The sequence below is a fragment of the Pristiophorus japonicus genome, chromosome 5 (assembly GCF_044704955.1).
Source record: "Pristiophorus japonicus isolate sPriJap1 chromosome 5, sPriJap1.hap1, whole genome shotgun sequence".
In the NCBI taxonomy this organism is placed as follows: Eukaryota; Metazoa; Chordata; class Chondrichthyes; family Pristiophoridae; genus Pristiophorus; species Pristiophorus japonicus.
In genome coordinates this window covers 176,195,238-176,213,440 of record NC_091981.1, presented here as the reverse complement: position 1 = coordinate 176,213,440, position 18,203 = coordinate 176,195,238, and the positions used below count along the sequence as shown (strand labels likewise).

Genomic DNA, 18,203 nt, shown 5'->3' with positions numbered 1-18,203 from the left:
GCTGACAAAACCACCGACTATGCCAGGATCATCCTGGAGAGCAAAGATAGCCTCTGCCTTTTCTCCATTAGCAACTGTATCCTTAAAACCATCTCACTGGCACCTACCATTACCTCCAGCATAGAGTGCGAATACTATATGTGTGCGCGCTCGGTCCGTGCAGCAGAGCTGGTCTCCAGTCGTCTTGGGTAATCCTTGCCACTGGACCAAGACCTAGCTCTGTCAAGCCCATGTGGTGGCTGGTGTGCAATGGCCACCACACGTTTAAAAAAAATCCAAGCACAGGCATCTTCCACCCTCCAACATTTAGTTCGTTATCTGGAATATTAGGTCCTTCATTGAAACACCTGTGAACTCATTCCTTTTTGGCGTGGAAGCAAGTCCTCGCTTCGAGGAACTGCCTATGATGATGATGAGAGTGCGAAGAGCTCGTGCACAAAAAGGCTAATGGGATGTTGGTCTTTACCTCAAGTGGGTTGGATTTCAAAAGTGAGCAAGTGATGCTTCAGTTGTACTGAACCATGGTCAGATACAATCTGCAATACTGCTTTCTGTTTTTGGTACCAGATCTCCGGAAAGGGCCTACCAAGACGAATGCTGATTTCTTCATTTTGTTTTCAATATAACCTTCAAGTTACAGATGATGTGAACACATTCAAGATCAGTTGGCCCTTTTGTAGATTGTCTATTGTGTGTGCCAGGCTGGAAGTCTTAGCTATGTCTTTGTCGAAGAAACTCTTACTGGGCAGAATAGTCCTACTGGACCTTATTGTATAAGCAAAATCATTTCTGTTATGTGCACTGCACTTCTCTTTTCATGTGCACTGCACTTCTCTTTTCATGTGCATTATATCCCTCTTGGAATTTAGAATTTCCAATGGAGAACCTATTCGATGCAATGTTGAGGCACTCTGGTTTGAAAATGTTTTTTTTTGGGGGGGGGTGGGGGTTGGGTCTGATTGTATGCAAATTCACTGGTAAGTTGATCAAATTTTATATATAGTCTAGTTGGAGTTCCTCAAATGACTCCTCCCTTCATGAAGGTGTTTGTCCATTCTGACCAGCAATTTGTAATTTTCACCTACTTGGCGCATTCTGATGTAACACAATGGCCTAGAAACTGCTGTCGCAAGCATTCCTCCGGCATATGCCTCCGACCCGTAAAATATTTACAAATTTACCTCCAGGCTGTGAAGAGTTGCAGTCTCAGGCCTCCAGGTGTACGGCAGCGTAAAGGCCCATGGATCGCAGGGACGCGGGCAGTTCGGTCGCATCCATGGGATCACGTGGGCCCTGTCCTCCAATGACAAAGGAAGATTTCATTGCAATCATTTACGAAGGGAATCCCCTAATGATATGCAACGAATCCCCAAATAATTATACAATTTACAGAATTCTAATAAATTTACTGAATTGTAATTTTATTTATGTCCCTTCATTGCACCAACCTCAATAAAAATGTAATTTTTTTTGATAAATAATTTTAAACATCTTAATCCAGACCAATACATTTTAAGTGAATGTGCATCATCTTTGATTTTTAAATGTTTAATTTAAGCCTTATATTTACCCTTACACTGATCAACGCAGGCCCTACGCCTGCTTTTATCAGGCATAAGAGCAGGCCCTACGCCTGCTTTTATCAGGCATAAGAGTTGCGTGGGCAATTGCTGGACAGTTGTTGGGCAAATAGCCCAACTCTGCACAAGCAATACTTCTTATTCGGTTGGTTTGGATGATCTGTCTGTCGAGGCGTGCCTTGACAGATCGCAAGTTCCGGATTTTGCGCAAGCACATGCCAAAATCCAGACCTTCCAGGGCCTTTCAAATTGATTACGACGCGCACTTACGCTGTTGAAAACACTGCAATTTCAGGGCCATATACGAAATAATTTCAGACATTTCTGAGACCTGGTGCTTGAAATGTAAATTATGGACTTCAGCATCAACCTAGACCTGTCCCAAATCTAAATGGACAAGCATTAATTTTTCAATTGCACCTTGTATATATCCGAGAGCAATCTTTGAAATCCTACATACTAATTAACCTCGTGTCTTTCGCCCAGGTGTATGCTTGTTGAGAAATCATAGGAACTGCTCTGCCATTCAATGAAATCATGGCTGATCTGTGACCTAACTCTATATCCTTTGGCCTATATCCCTCAATAGCTTTGGTTGACAAAAGGTTATCAATCTCAGCTTTAAAATTAAAAATTGATCTAGCATCAATTGCCATTTGCGGAAGAGCATTCCCAAATTCTATCACCCTTTATGATATGTCCTTACTATGCAGTACAAATGCACACGAGGCCCATACTAGAGAGATGATCACTCTGTGACCAGTCCTTTATTAGCCAGCACTGAAGTGGAGAAGATGGGTGGAGCTTCCCCTTTTATACCTGAAAGTCCAGGTTAGGAGTGTCTCCCACAAGTTCACCACCTAGTGGTCAGTGTTCTCACGGTGTACAACTTAGGTCAGTTTATACATGGATTACAATGACAGTTGAATACATGACACTCTGTGTGTAGAAGTGTTTCCTAATTTCACTCCTGAAAGGTCTGGCTCTAATTTTTAGATTATGCCCCAGTCCTAGAATCCTAAGTCATTATTTTAAGATAAAGAATGATGTGGTACTGGGTCACATATTACATTTATACAGTCCAAAAATAATTCAAAACAAATAGGCCATTCAAAATCTTTTTGTTCGTTCCAGTGCCTTTGAATATCTGTAATTCCATAGTACTTCCTCCTCCCTCCTAACATTTCTTGCAGACTAAGTTTGATCAAATTAATTGTTTTCAATGGTTAAGCAATTCAGCTGCAATCAATTTCTAACACTTGAAACTCTTTTTGAGTAAAATATCGATAGGCACTTGAATAGTCAGTTTGCTTTTGCCACCTGACAGTAATTGAAATCACATCTTGTTCTACTCTCGCATACCTGTCAACACTTTTAAACCGCATATAAATAGAAATAAATTGTAAATACCAAACAAACAATCCGCATCTGTGAAGAGGAATGGAAAGTTTACGTTTTGGGTGTAGACCCTTCATAAGAGCATAACCTAATCGCTCTTGCACCAAAAGCAAAATATTGCGCATGCTGGAAATTGAAAATAAAAACAAAAAATACCTGTATTTCCAGCATTTTCTATTTTTATTTTAGCTCCTGGAACAAAGCTGCCTTGATGGTTCAAACATTTAAAATATAAATTGTCAGTAATCTTAGATACTTGCTAGCATCTCAAACTATTCCTCGATTTGACATAAAAAGGAATTTGTATATAAAACACCCAAGATTCCGCCCTCAGGAAAAACGGCGCATCTCCATAAGGTGCGCTGATTTTCTGGAATAAAAAGGGCGCCAAAAACTTACCTTGTGATTCTCCGGTCTCCTCAGGACGTTTTCGTGCTCGGCGTGGCGCAGCACAAGGGGTCGGGGACGGAGCCAGGTCCCGGCGCTGAAAACAGTGCCGGAACCTCTGAACATGCGCACATGTGCAGCAGCTCCAGGTCCCCGAGGCTGCGTGGGAGGACCCCGACCCTGGTTGAATGGGCTCACCGGGCGAAGATCGGGACTTGGACCTCCCTCCCGTTCAGCTCCCTCACTCCACTCCCTCCTTCCCGTTCAGGCTCCTCACCCTCCCTCCCCTTGTCGGCAGGGACCGCCCGGCATTTCGCTGGGGGCAGGCCCCGCCCAAAGTGTTAGCGGCGGCCCAGCCCAGCTCGTTCAGCCACTTCGCTCTTCCCCCCCCCCCCCTTCTTCTCCGCCCCCTCCCCTCTTTTCCGCCCCCCCCTCCCTTCTTCTCCGCCCCCCCCCTCCCTTCTCCTCCGTCCCCCCCCCCTCCCTTCTCCTCCGTCCCTCCCTCTTCTCCGCCCCCTCTCTCTCTTCTCCGCCCCCCTCTCCCTCCCTCTTCTCCGCTCCCCCCCCCCCTCTTCTCCGCCCCCCCCCCCCCTGCCTCCATGTCGTCGGCGGGGCCCGCCCAGCAGCCCTCCGCCCCCCCCTTGTCCCTCCGCCCCCTCCCCTCGCCCCCTCTCTCCCCTCGCCCCCTCTCTCCCCTCGCCCCCTCTCTCCCCTCGCCCCCTCTCTCCCCTCGCCCCCTCTCTCCCCTCGCCCCCTCTCTCCCCTCGCCCCCTCTCTCCCCTCGCCCCCTCTCTCCCCTCGCCCCCTCTCTCCCCTCGCCCCCTCTCTCCCCTCGCCCCCTCTCTCCCCTCGCCCCCTCCTCTCACTGTCAGAAACACAGACACTGACAGAGAGAGAGAGACTCTGTGGGGGTGGGGTGGGGGGCCCATCCCAGCATGCTGTTGGAGGGCTCCCGGTGCTGCAGTAGATGAGTAGAAATAATTTTTTATTTATTTTGATTTATTGGTTGACTTACTGATTTATTTATCATTTATTATTGATGATGGCTCTTTATTTGTAAAAGTGAAGTGTTTAATGTTTGTAAACTTTCCTCTTCCCCCCCCCACCCATCTCTCATTCCCTATGCCTGATTTATAAGTGTAGGCAAGGTTTTTCTGAGCGTACAAAACTCTACACTTCATTCTAAGTTAGTTTGGAATAAGTTTTCGCTGCCTAAACTTGCAAAACAGGCGTAAGTGGCTGGACACGCCCCCTTTTGAAAAAAAAAATCTGTTCGAAAATGAAACTATTCTAACTGACTAGAACTGGAGCAAACTAAATGCCGAGAATTGCAATTTCTAAGATGCTCCATTCTAAACTCGTTGCTCCAAAAGGAGCAACTCAGGCCGAAACTTGAGCCCATAATCCTTGGTAATATTTAATTAGCACTTGGTTAAGCTTTTGCATCTTGATTAATTCAAATTTTAAACTACCAGAACATTGCCTGTCTCAGCCCCAACCTCGACTTGTCTACTGCTGAAACCTTCATCCGTGGTTTTGTTACAACCACTCTACTATTTCAGTGCTCTCCTGTCCAGCCTCCTATTTACCATCCTCCATGAACTTGAGCTCCTCAACTCTGCTGTTCATATTCTAACCTGCACCAAGTCCTGTTCACCCACTACCCTGAGTTCACTGGACTACATTCATCATCATAAGCGGTCCCTCCTATCGAGGATGACTTGCTTACACGCCAAAGAGGGATGAGTTCACAGGTGTTTCAATGATGGACCTAATATTCCAGGTCCCGAACTACATGTTGAAGGGTGGAAGATGCCGATGCATGTTTTTTTTTTTAACATTTGGTGGCCGTTGCACATGGGCTTAACAGAGCTAGATCTTGGTCCAGTGGCAAGGATTAACCAAGACAACTGGAAACCAGCTCTGCGCATATTGATGTGTGGGCTGACCCATGCTGCCCCTGGGCCCTGAACTCGCGCCTCTCCTGGGCCCCGATCACGTCGCTCCACAATCACTCGCTGCTCCTGCACCCCAATCTTCTGCTGTACTTGCCCACGCTCCATTCAGTGACCTGGATCTCGGTGAGGTCCAATCCAGTCGCCCTCTTCACAGCCGTCGCTCTCCAGCATGCGCTGTACCTTGAAGTGGTATGCTGCTTTGAAGGCCCTGACCTGCTGATGATCCTTGCCAGTCAGGGCCTTCAAAGAAGCAGCATGCGGCCCGACCTGGTATTCGGCACGGCAGCCCCGATTCAATTAGTTCCTGGTCAGCCTCCCATTTTCCACCCTCCATGAACTTGAGCTCCTCAAACTCTGCTGTCCATATCCTAACCTGCACCAAGTCCCATTCACCCATTATCCTGTGTTCACTGTACTACATTAGCTCCTGGTCCACCAAAACCTTGATTTTAAAATGATCATCCTCATGTTCAAAGCTCTCCATGGCCTTGCCCCTCCTTATCTCTCTGACCTCCAACCTCTAAGAATTCAGCGTTCTGCCAACTCTGACCTCTTTCTTTGCCCCACCATTGGCGGCTGTGCAAAGAAAGCTCTGGTCTTTCTTTCCTCCCTACACCTCTCCTCATTTATGACCCTCTTTTTAATCAAACTTTTAGTTACCCATCTTAATAACTCCTTCTTTGCCTCGGTGTCAATTTTTGTCTGATTGCGCTCCTGTGAAGCATTTTGGAATGTTTTCCTACGTTAAAGGTGCTACTTAAATACAAGTTGTTGTTGACCCTGAAATTACTGCAGTGGAAGTTGGGAATATTTATGGAATGACTTGGGTTTCTCAACTGGTACTTTTCTACTTGTCTATTCGGTTTTCCATCATCCATGCAACTGTCAAGCCACACAACTTAGTCCGACTCTTCACGACAGTTCAAAAAACCCTATCTGGAGATGCTCGAGTGGCACTGATGTCTTTTCCTCTTGGTAAGGACTTGGCTACCCTTTACACCTTCCCAAGATTGAAAATTCAGTAGGTAGATTGTGGTCATAACATCAGAATTAGGAGAAGGAGAAGGATAGGGCCCCTCAAGCATACTCCGCCTTCAATAAGATCATGGCTGATCGTCGAACTCGACTCCACTTTCCTGCCCTATCCCTTGATTCCTCTAGAGTCCAAAAGTCTATTCATCTCAGCCTTGAATATACTCAACGACTGAGCATCCACAGCCCTTTGGGGGCAGAGAATTCCAAAGATTCACAACCTTTTGAGTGAAGAAATTCCTCGTCTCAGTTTTAAAAGGCTTATCCTGAGACTCTGTCCCCTAGTTCTAGACTCTCCAGCCAAGGGAAACAATCTCTCAGCATCTACCCTGTCAATCCCCCTCAGAATCTTGTGTTTCAATTAGATCATCTCTCATTCTTAGAAACTCCAGAGATTATAGGCCCAATCTCTCCTTATAGGACAACCCTCTCATCCCAGGAATCAATCTAGTTAACCTTTGTTGCACTGCCTCTAAGGAAAGTATATCCTTCCTTAGATAAGGAGACCAAAACTGCGCAATACTCCACATGTGGTCTCACCAAAGTCCTGTACACTTGTACCCTCTCCAACAATTAAGTATCTTTCTTATTTTGGTATTCCATGTGTGATATGAGGGATTTATTTAAAGACTGGTTTTAACCTTTAATCATAATCACACTTAGAATATTTGAAACTTAAAGGACAATAGCTAACCTTTCTCTTGATCTTATGAGATCTTAGAATCACACCTGAGCATCTTAATTAAAATATGTCTTGCCTTTGGTCTTTTCTACATTGAAGAGAGCCTGACGCTGCAACCAAAATGGGAACATAGGATTGTGTGGGATTTTGAGATTTTTGCCCATTTATCTGGAATAGATTTTGTTTTAATTTATATTGAGGGTGCTATGAAATTGACTTCACTTCACAAAGGGTTAATTCTCAGAGACAAAGTATGGGGTGGTATTGTTTAGGACAAATTGGATAGAATGTCGAGCGAATCAACCATTTCATAATTGTATACGCTCACATACTGTGTTGATTTGACAGAATGAGTCATCCGACACATCTTATTTGCACCATTTAATGTTAGAATGGTTTTCATTTGAAGATGTCCTGGAGGAATGCCATAACTTTTACACCAAGTTGATGGGAGGAGTGAGTTCTCATTCAAGGTGATAAGTTTGGTAGCTCAGCATGCCAATCTTAAATACATTGACATGATGGAGGGGTCAGAGTGCAATGCTGGAGTCTCATACAGTCAGAGTAAGACATGGAGGACTTGCTTCTTGTTAGTCACTACAGAGATTGTTGACTAATAAAATTAGTTGAGCTTGCATGAAATCAGGCACAGTTTATTGTTTTGTTGATACGAGGAGTGATGGGAAATTGGTTCAGCTTTCTTTCTATATTGGATGTAAAATAGCCAATTTGTTTATTTACAGTTGGCCTTTTATCACTAGAGTGCTTCAGTCTGCCTCTTGAAAGACAGAAAGCAGCCCATGCAAGATCACACTTTTCAGCGCCCACAATGGAGCGTCTTAGTGTCACTTAACTAGATATTGGGAAGCAATTATAGATGACACATGGTTCACTTGCAGGACTTGGTGATGTTGGACCAGAGAGAATACCTAGAACGGGCCCAAAATTTGTAACCACTGGAAAGGACCATTTTGATAAATCTGGTCAGCCCCAGAGTTTAACACAGAATGTACAGTTCACTAACCATATTCCTCAATTGATTTTTCTCACCAACTGTTTATCCAGCTGTTTCTTGGAAGTACTAAAGTTATTAGCCTTGATTGTAGCTGATTCCAAACATTCCCCAACTGCTGTGTGAATTAGTTAGATTTGTTCTAGGCTAGAAGCTGCAAATGGTTGTCCAAAATTTAGATTTACTTTTAATAGAATGTTTAGGTAGAATTAACAATTTGAATTTTTTTTGGTCCAGGATCCGAGCTTGTCATTTGTCTTACCAAGTGTTTTTTCCTAATTTAGTATGGAGCAGCATTAAGAATACCCCAAGCATTTTTGTGTAGAAGATTGTATGGATGAGAACATAAAATGTAGTGGCACGATGCACAGAACCTAATCCTGATTTTTTTTAAACCATTGATTTTCAAAATGAAGTACAGTGGGAGAGTGGGATGACAGATATGCAACATTTTCCATATATTAGTTGCACATAATTTATAGATTGAGTTTTTATCAACTTGTGGGTATTATGACTTAAATACATCTTGTAGCAATGCTAAATTCAGATGTGTATTGTTCCTAATTTTGGATTCTGTTTCTCAGTTCCTGGACCAAAAAGACATTTCAAAAGCATGGGCGCCAAGACCTTTAACTCTGGTTTGTATTTTTCGATCCACTATTTTTAGTTTGAATTTGTCGTAAAAATGTTTGATCGCTGTTGTTCATGCCTCTCCAACTCATTTGAATCCAGGCATGGAAGTTGATACGCCAAGGTGCGCGGCTGTGCTTCTGAGCACTAATCATCGAGATACTGTGCAGTTGAATTGATTTGGTGCACAAAGTCGGACAGCAGCTGGAGCGGGGGAAGCGGCCCAATAAAAAGGCAATAATAAGTGGCCCTCGGCGCAAGTGTGGTATCGCGAAGCCGAGCATGCGTACTGATCCCATTTTGCACATGCGTGGTCTTGCCAAAGCGAGAGAGAGACACAGACAGGTGGGAGGGGGGTGGAGACTGAGACTGAGACAGACAGAGAAGGGAGGGCGGGTGGGGGAGGCAACTGAGGCAGAGGACGAGAGACACGCGTGTATTCCATTCCTGGGGACTGAGCAGCGGCTGTTCTTCGCAAATTTTTTTGTTTTTCTGCACTTGTGAATAAGTGCTGCATTTCTGACATTACACGGGGGTGTGTGCTGGTTCAAGAAGACCACATTTAGTAATGGAAGTGATTGAAGTTGAAAATACGGATACTTGTTTTTATTCAATTCTTTTTAATACTGGGAACTAAAGAACTGCAGGACTTTATATTTGTTGGTTGTCTGGTTCCATTGTGATATTCTAATTACTTATTTGGAAATCCAGCACGTCCGCGCTATAGGAAAGCCGCTGCTTGTGCTTGAGGGATGGGCTAATACATTGAAAACCTTATTGCATGAATAGATATGCCTATTTCAGCTCGCCTTGAACTTTTGGATTGTTTGTTGATACGTAACTGAGTGACGTTTCTGAAGTGTTAATGCATTATATGCAGTTCTTTTATATCCCAGTCATTTTTAATACCTTGTACATGATGAACTAAAAGCTTTTAATTAATTCTACCATAAACAAACTTGCAGAATGGGCATGTAAATGACAAATGAATTTCAGTAATCGATAAGGGCGAGTTGGTGCATTTTGGTAGGAGGAAGAAGGCGGCAGCCTACTCCTTGTAAAATAAGGGGCCAAAATTGCCCCCCTATTTAAAAAAAAAAAGAGCTTTCACCGTGGAAAGCACTCACTGCTCGGTCGGCGCAGAGACGCCGACAAGCGCAACATTGCCCTCAATTTTGGGGGGGGGGGCGGTGGTGCGGCAGACGTTCCCGCCAGGCATGGTAGCTTTCCCCGGCGGGAAACTTCTTGTGGCTGGGCGGTGCGTCTGCCCTCAAAGGGGAGGATGCACTGCCGCGGTCGCCATTTTATTTTAATTGCCGGCTGACTCCAAGGTTGGCCCGACAATGGCGGCCACGGGTTCAGCCGGGCCACCAACAGGCAGTCCGGCACCCTCTCTTGCGGCTGCAGAGTTTACAGTGGCCCTCTCCTTTAACTGAAGGAGCGTCTTAAAGGAGGAAAGAGGCGGAGAGGTTTAGGGAGGGAGTTCCAGAGCTTAGGGCCTAGTCAGCTGAAGGCACTGCCACTGATGGTTGAGCGATTTATAATCATGGATGCTCAAGAGGGCAGAATTTTGGGAGCGCAGATATCTCGGGGGTGGGGGAGTTCTGGGGCTGTAGGAGACCAGAGATAGAGTGGGATGAGGCCATGGAGGGATTTGAAAACAAGGATGAGAATTTTAAAATCGAGGCGTTGCTTAACCGGGAGCACAGGGATGATGGGTGAACGGGACTTGGTGCGAGAATTAAATGAGAGTACCACTGTTGACTGCGTTTCCCACTTTAGCTTCTCACTCTAGTCTTAATTAAATTATCCACGGAAACAACTTGTGTTTTAGTTTTCATTATCGCAGCGCCACTTACAGATGTAATGCCATTAGAATGTTAAAAAAGGGGTGCTGAAAATCTGAAAGAAAAACACAAAGGGTGCAACTGCTGCCAATTAAATAAAGTAGCTGCGCATGCGCAGTTCCATTGTTTTTTTGGTTCATCTTCCTGGACTTCTGGATTGGTGGGAGAGAATGGAGGGAAGGGGTGGGGGAAAGAGATCGCTGCTGCAGAACTGAGCCGCTTCAGGAGACTTTTTAATGGAATTAACATTTATGCGCCGCTGAACTGATCTGAGAAAGAAGGGAGAGATGGGGGATAAAAGAGATCGCTGCTGCCGAACTGAAGAAAATAAAAATTAAAAGTTGAACTGGTGTTATGAAAAGTAACATTTAAGCGTAGAATGCTTCTACACCCCTTCCGGTAGCTTTCGGTTCATTGGCAGCAGTTACTCTGAAACAGAAAATGCTGGAAACATTCAGCAAGTCTGGCAGCATCTGTAGAGAGAACAAAGCTGATCTTTCAGCTGCTGACCCTTTGTACAAACAGTTTAAACAAAGTCTCTACAACCGAAGCCTTAATTCCTCTGTTCTCTACACCGATACTACCTGACCTGTTGAATGTTTCCAGCATTTTCTGTCCTGGTATTACATTTGTTAATGTATATTTTGCAGGCCTATTTGGGCATCTGTCTGTGGCTCACACCTTCCAGCTGCACACTTTTACTGTTTTAGATGGAGGTCTTTAAGCTCTAGAAACTGTAGAACCCTACACCTACAACATCATTAATGACTGACAGAAATTTGCTTTATTCTGACATTGTCTATCAAGTGCTTTAAGATGTTTCTAAAATAGATGATCAGTTATATAAATGTAAATTGCTTTTTTAATACATTTGGAGATCAGTCCTGATGGCTGGTGGTGTGGCTTTTAATTTTATACTGTTTTTTAAAAATTCCGTGATGGTGCATGAAAGATGTGGATTTTTATTTTATAACGTTACCAATATGAGTCATGTTCGTTCATAGAATGATATGCATCCTTGCCACTTCCATATTACCACCCATCTACCCTGCAGACTCTGGAGGCTTATCATTTTTGAGAGTTCATAAGTGGTATTTTCATTTTAGCTTCAGGTCAAAACAAATGGGCACAATTGCGCAAGTCTTGGAATTTTATAGACCGTGGGAGTCAAAGACCACAGGTAGCATCGTGTATGTATGTGTGCATCGCACATTATTCATAGAATCATAAGAACATGAGAAATAGGAGCAGGAGTAGGCCATTTGGCCCCTCGAACCTGCTCCGCCACTCAATAAGATCATGGCTGATCTGATCATGGACTCAGCTCCACTTCCCTGCCCGCTCCCCATAACCCTTTATTCCTTCGCTCAAAAATCTGTATCTTCACCGTAAATATATTCAATGACCCAGCCTCCATAGCTCTCTGGGGCAGAGGATTCCATACATTTACAACCCTCTGAGAGAAGACATTTCTCCTCATCTCAGTTTTAAATGGGCGGCTCCTTATTGTAAGACTATGCCTCCTAGTTCTAGTTTTAGTTCCCCTATAAGTGAAAATATCCTCTCTGCATCCACCTTGTCGAGCCCCCTCATTATCTTATAAATTTCAATAAGATCACTTCTCATTCTTCTGAACTTCAATGTGTATAGGCCCAACCTACTCAACCTATTCTCATAAGTCAACCCCCTCATCTCCGGAATCAATCTAGTGAACCTCCTCTGAACAGGCTCCAATCCAGGTGTAGCCTCACCAATACCGTGTACAGTTGTAGCAGAACTTATCTGCTTTTATACTCTATCCCCCTTGCAATAAAGGCCAACATTCCATTTGCCTTCCTGCTGTACCTACACACTAACTTTTTGTGTTTCATGCACAAGGACCTCCAGGTCCCTCTGTACTGTAGCACTTTGCAATTTTTCTCCATTTAAATTATAATTTGCTTTTCTATTATTTCTGCCAAGGTGGATAACCTCACATTTTCCCACATTATACTCCATCTGCCAAATTTTTGCCCACTCACTTAGCCTGTCTATATCCCTTTGCAGATTTTTTGTGTCCTCCTCACAATTTGCTTTCCGACCCATCTTTGTATCATCAGCAGACTTGGCAACATTACACTCAGTCCCTTCATTCAAGTCATTAATATAGATTGTAAATTGTTGAGGACCCAGCACCAATCCCTGCGACATCCGACTAGTCACTCTTTGCCAACCGGAAAATGAACCATTTATCCCGACTCTCTGCTTTCTGTTAGTTAGCCAATCCTCTATCCATGCTAATATATTACCCCCAACCCTGTGAGCTTTTATCTTGTGCAGTAACCTCTTACATGGCACCTTATCGAATGCCTTCTGGAAATCCAAATACACCACATCCACTGGTTTCTCCTTATCCACCCTGTCCATTACATCCTCAAAGAACTCCAGCAAATTTGTCAAACATGATTTCCCTTTCATAAAACCATGTTGACTCTGCTTCATTGAATCATACTTTTCGAAATGTCCCGCTACTGCTTCCTTAATAATGGACTCCAGCATTTTTCCGACAGATGTTAGCCTGACTGGTCTATAGTTTCCTGCTTTTTGTCTGCTTCCTTTTTTAAATAGGGGCGTTACATTTACGGTTTTCCAATCCGCTGGGACCGCCCCAGAATTCAGGGAATTTTGGTAGATTACAACCAATGCATCCACTATCTCTGCTGCTTCTCTTAAGACCCTAGGATGTAAGCCATCAGGTCCAGGAGTCTGCCTTTAGTCCCATTATTTTACCTAGTACTACTTCATTAGTGATAGTGATTGTGTTAAGTCCCTCCCTCCCTATAGCCCCTTGAATATCCACTTTGTGTTTTTAGTATCTTCTACCATGAAGACCGATACAAAATATTTGTTCAACGTCTCTGCCATTTCCCTGTTCTCCATTATTAATTCCCCAGTCTCATCCTCCAGGGGACCAATATTTACTTTAGCCACTCCTTTCCTTTTTATTTACCTGTAGAAACTCTTACTATCTGTTTTATATTTCGTGGTAGCTTAATTTCATAATCTCTCTCCCGTCTTTTAATCATATTTTTAGTCGTTCTCTGCTGGCTTTTAAAAATTTCCCAATCCTCTGGCCTCCCAGTAGTTTTGGCCACATTGTATGCCTTAGTTTTCAATTTGATACCCTCCCTTATTTCCTTAGTTAGCCACGGATGGTTATCCCTTCTCTTACAGTCTTTCCTTCTCATTGGGATATATTTTTGTTGCGAGTTATGAAATATCTCCTTAAATGTCTGCCACTGCTCATCAACCATCCCATACTTTAGTCTATTTTCCCAGTCTACTTTAGCACACAGGCCGTTCAGCCCCTTGTGCCTGTACCAGCTTTTTGAAAGAGCATTCCAATTAGTCGCACTCCTGTTCTTTTCCCATAGCCCTGTAATTTTCTTCCCTTCAAGTATTTATTCAATTCCCTTTTAGAAGGTTGAATTGAATCTGCTTCCACCACCCATTCAGGCAGTGCATACCACCTTGTTGTGTTTAACAACATTGTCCTCATCTCACCTCTGCCTCTTTTGCCATTTCCTTTAAATCCGTGCTCTCTGGATACTGACTTTTCAACCAGTGGAACAGATTTATTCTTGTTTACTCTATCAAAGTTCTTCATGATTTTGAAAACCTATCAAATCTCCCTGACCCTCTCTGGACACGATACTCCAGCTTAAAACCTAACCAGTGATTCGGAAAGGTTAAGCATAACTTCCCTGTTTTCATACTCTCTGCCTCTGCTTTTGAATTTTGTGTCTGCAAACTTTAAAATTATGCCCTTTATATCCAAGTCCAGGTCTTTAATATACATCAAAAAGACTCGTGGTCCCAATACCAACCCTGTATACCTCCCTTCAGTCTGAAAAACAACCAATTCACTATTACATTGCTTTCTGTCTCTTAACTAGTTTTGTATCCATGCTGCCACTGCCCTTTTTCCAAGGGCTTCAATTTTGCTATCAAGTTTATTATGTGATACTTTATCAAATGCCTTTTGAAAGTCCATATGCACATCAACTTCCTTACCCTCATCAATCCTTTCCATTACTTCATCTAAGAACTCAATCAAGTGAGTCGGACACTATTTACCTTTAACAAATCCTTGTTGCTTGTCATTGATTAACCCATGTTTTTCAAGTGACAATTAATTGTATTCTAGATTACTATTTCTAAAAGTTTCCCCAGGTTAACTGACCTATAGTTACCGGGTTTATCCCTCGCCACTTTTTGAACAGGGGTGTAATATTTGCAACTCTCTTGTCCTCTGGCACCATTCCCATACCTAAGGAGGATTGGAAGATTGTGGCCAAAGCCTCTGCTATTTCTACCCTTCCTTCCCTCAGCAACCTAGGATGCATTCCATCCAGACCGGTTGACTTTTCTACTTTGAGTACTGCCAACCCTTTAAGTGCCTCTTTATCTATTTTTATCCAGTGCAATTTCTCTATGACCTCCACCTTTGCTGCTACATTGGCAGCATCTTCCTCTTTAGTGAAGACAAATACAAAATACTTATTCAGTACCTCGGCCATATCCTCTACCTCCACAAAATATCTCCTTTTTGGTCCATAATTGACCCCACTCTTCCTTTTACTTTTTATAATTTAAGAAAGATTGCCTCACAATCTGTGAATCTAGGCTGTGGTTTTACCATGTGTGGAGGATGTGTATCATTTGCAGGATGAAAATGACCCAGTCAGGTATACAATGCTTCCTTAAATTATTCGCAGTATAGCTGCTTTAGTTTATTACAGTTCCTCTGCAGTAGAAATATTTTATTTGAGCAAATGCTGGAGTAGTCCCACATCCTACCCTTGGAGCTGAATGCTGCTGCAATCATTAGTGCACTCCTCATGAAACTCTACTTTAAATGATCACAAATTAGAATTTATTCAAAAATTAGACAGTCTTAGCATTTTCTAGCTTTTGCATGATAGCATCAGAAGCAATGTCTTTGACAACAGCAGTTGAACAACAAAATGTGTTGCGTTTTGTATAATCTCATACTGAACACAAGAAATGGCATTCCCCCTCTTATTGATGCATGTCAGGACTTGGCCATTATAGGGAAGTGCATTTGACAGCAATAATTTTTGATTCCATTTCTTTGATGTGTTAAATTTGGTATAACCCTGTATTTTAGGAAACAAATGATGAATTCAATGACCATCTTCCTAAGAAACACAGCAGCTTCATAAGATGCCATTTTCAATTGCGATTGAAGAGTAAAATGATCCTTGGTGGTAGTTAAGCCTTAAGAAAAGAGTTGTGACTTTTATGAATGATCTGCATTAATGAAAGTACAGAATATAGAAACAGTCCCTTTGTCCCACTTCAATTGTTCCAATAGATTATGCACATCTTCCCAAGAGACATAAACATAGAAAATAGTATGCCATTCGGCCCCTCGAGCCTGCACCACCTGATCATTCAATTTCAGTAGCCCATTCCTGCTTTCTCTCCATACCCCTTGATCCCGTTAACCGTAAGGGCCACATCTAACTCACTTTTGAATATATCTAACGAACTAACCTCAACAACTTTCTGTGGAAGAGAATTCCACAGGTTCACAATGCTCTGCGTGAAGAAGTTTCTCCTCCCCTCGCTCCTAAATGGCTTACCCCTTATCCTTAGACTGTGACCCCTGGTTCTGGACTTCCCCAACATCGGGAACATTCTTCCAACATCTAACCTGTCCAATCCCGGCAGAATTTTATGTTTCTATGAGATCCTTTCTCATTCTTCTAAATTCCAGTGAATATAAGCCTAGTCGATTCAGCCTTCCTTCATGTGTCAGTCCTGAACTCCAAGGAATCAGTCTGGTGAACCTTCGCTGCACTCTCTCAACAGCAAGAATGTCCTTCCTCAGATTAGGAGACCAAAACTACACAATATTCAAGGTGTGGCCTCAGAAATGCCCTGTACAACAGCAGTAAAATCTCCCTGCTCCTAAACTCAAATCCTCTTGCTATGAAGGCCAACATGTCATTTGCCGCCTTCGCCGCCTGCTGTACCTGCATGCCAACTTTCAATGACTGATGTACCATGACACCCAGATCTCGTTGCACCTCCCCTTTTCCTAATCTGTCACCATTCAGATAATATTCTGCCTTCCTGTTTTTGCCACCAAAGTGGATAACCTCACATTTATCTACATTATACTGCATCTGCCATGTGTTTGCCCACTCACCTAACCTGTCCAAGTCACCCTGCAGCCTCTTAGCATCCTCCTCACAGTTCACACTACTACCCAGCTTGGTGTCATCTGCAAACTTGGAGATATTACATTCAATTCCTTCGTCTAAATCATTAATGTATATTGTAAATAGCTGGGGTCCCACCCAGCACTGAACCTTGCGGTACCTCACTAGTCACTGCCTGCCATTCTGAAAAGGACCTGTTTATTTCCACTCTTTGCTTCCTGTCTGCCAACCAGTTCTTTATCCATGTCAATACATTATCCCCAATACCATGTGCTTTAATGTTGCACACTAATCTCTTGTGTGGAACCTTGTCAAAAGCCTTTTGAAAGTCCAAATACGCCACATCCACTGGTTCTCCCTTGTCCACTCTACTAGTTACATCCTCAAAAAATTCTAGAAGATTTGTCTAGATGATTTCCCCTTCATAAATCAATGCTGACTTGAACCGATCCTGTCACGGATTTCCAAATGCGTTGCTATTACATCTTTAATAATTGATTCCAACATTTTCCCCACTACTGATGTCAGGCTAACCGGTCTATAATTCCTTGTTGTCTCTCCTTTTTTTAAAAAGTGGGGTTACATTAGCTACCCTCCAATCCATAGGAGATGATCTAGAGTCTATAGACTGTTGGAAAATGATCACCAATGCATCCACTATTTCTAGGGCCACTTCCTTAAGTACTCTGGGATGCAGACTATCAGGCCCTGGGGATTTATCGACCTTCAATCCCATCAATTTCCCTAACACAATTTGCTGACTTAATAAGAATTTCTTTCAGTTCCTCCTTCTCACTAGACCCTCTGTTCCCTAGTATTTCCAGAAGATTATTTGTGTCTTCCTTAGTGAAGATAGAACCAAAGTATTTGTTCAATTGGTCTGCCATTTCTTTGTTCCCCATTATAAATTCACCTGATTCTGACTGCAAGGGACCTACATTTGTCTTCACTAATCTTTTTCTTTTCACCCAATCTAGATTGGGCGAACCAAACTGGTAGCAATATGGTGGAGGACGATTTTCTGGAGTGTATTAGGGATGGCTTTCTAGACCAATATGTCGAGCCAACTAGAGGGCTGGCCATCATAGACTGGGTGATGTGTAATGAGAAAAGACTAATTAGCAATCTTGTTGTGCGAGGCCCCTTGGGGAAGAGTGACCATAACATGGTAGAATTCTTTATTAAGATGGAAAGTGACACAGTTAGTTCAGATACTAGGGTCCTGAACTTAAGGAAAGGTAACTTCGATGGTATGAGATGTGAATTGGCTAGAATAGACTGGCAAATAATACTTAGAGTTGATGGTGGATAGGCAATGGCAAACATTTAAGGATCACATGGATGAGCTTCAATAATTGTACATCCCTGTTTGGAGTAAAAATAAAAGGTGACTCAACCGTGGCTAACAAGGAAAATTAAGGATAGTGTTAAATCCAAGGAAGAGGCA

At 43.1% G+C, this 18,203-nt stretch overlaps 1 protein-coding gene across 1 annotated transcript in view; it reads left to right on the top strand.

The window, feature by feature from the left end:
• The window catches only part of LOC139264519 (uncharacterized), a 102,569-nt gene that overhangs the window by 16,933 nt on the left and 67,433 nt on the right, over positions 1 to 18,203 (top strand). The window contains exon 4 of the mRNA XM_070881108.1: positions 8,634 to 8,687. Coding sequence (XP_070737209.1) covers positions 8,634 to 8,687 — 54 coding nt within the window. The remainder of the gene's footprint in view (positions 1 to 8,633; positions 8,688 to 18,203) is intronic.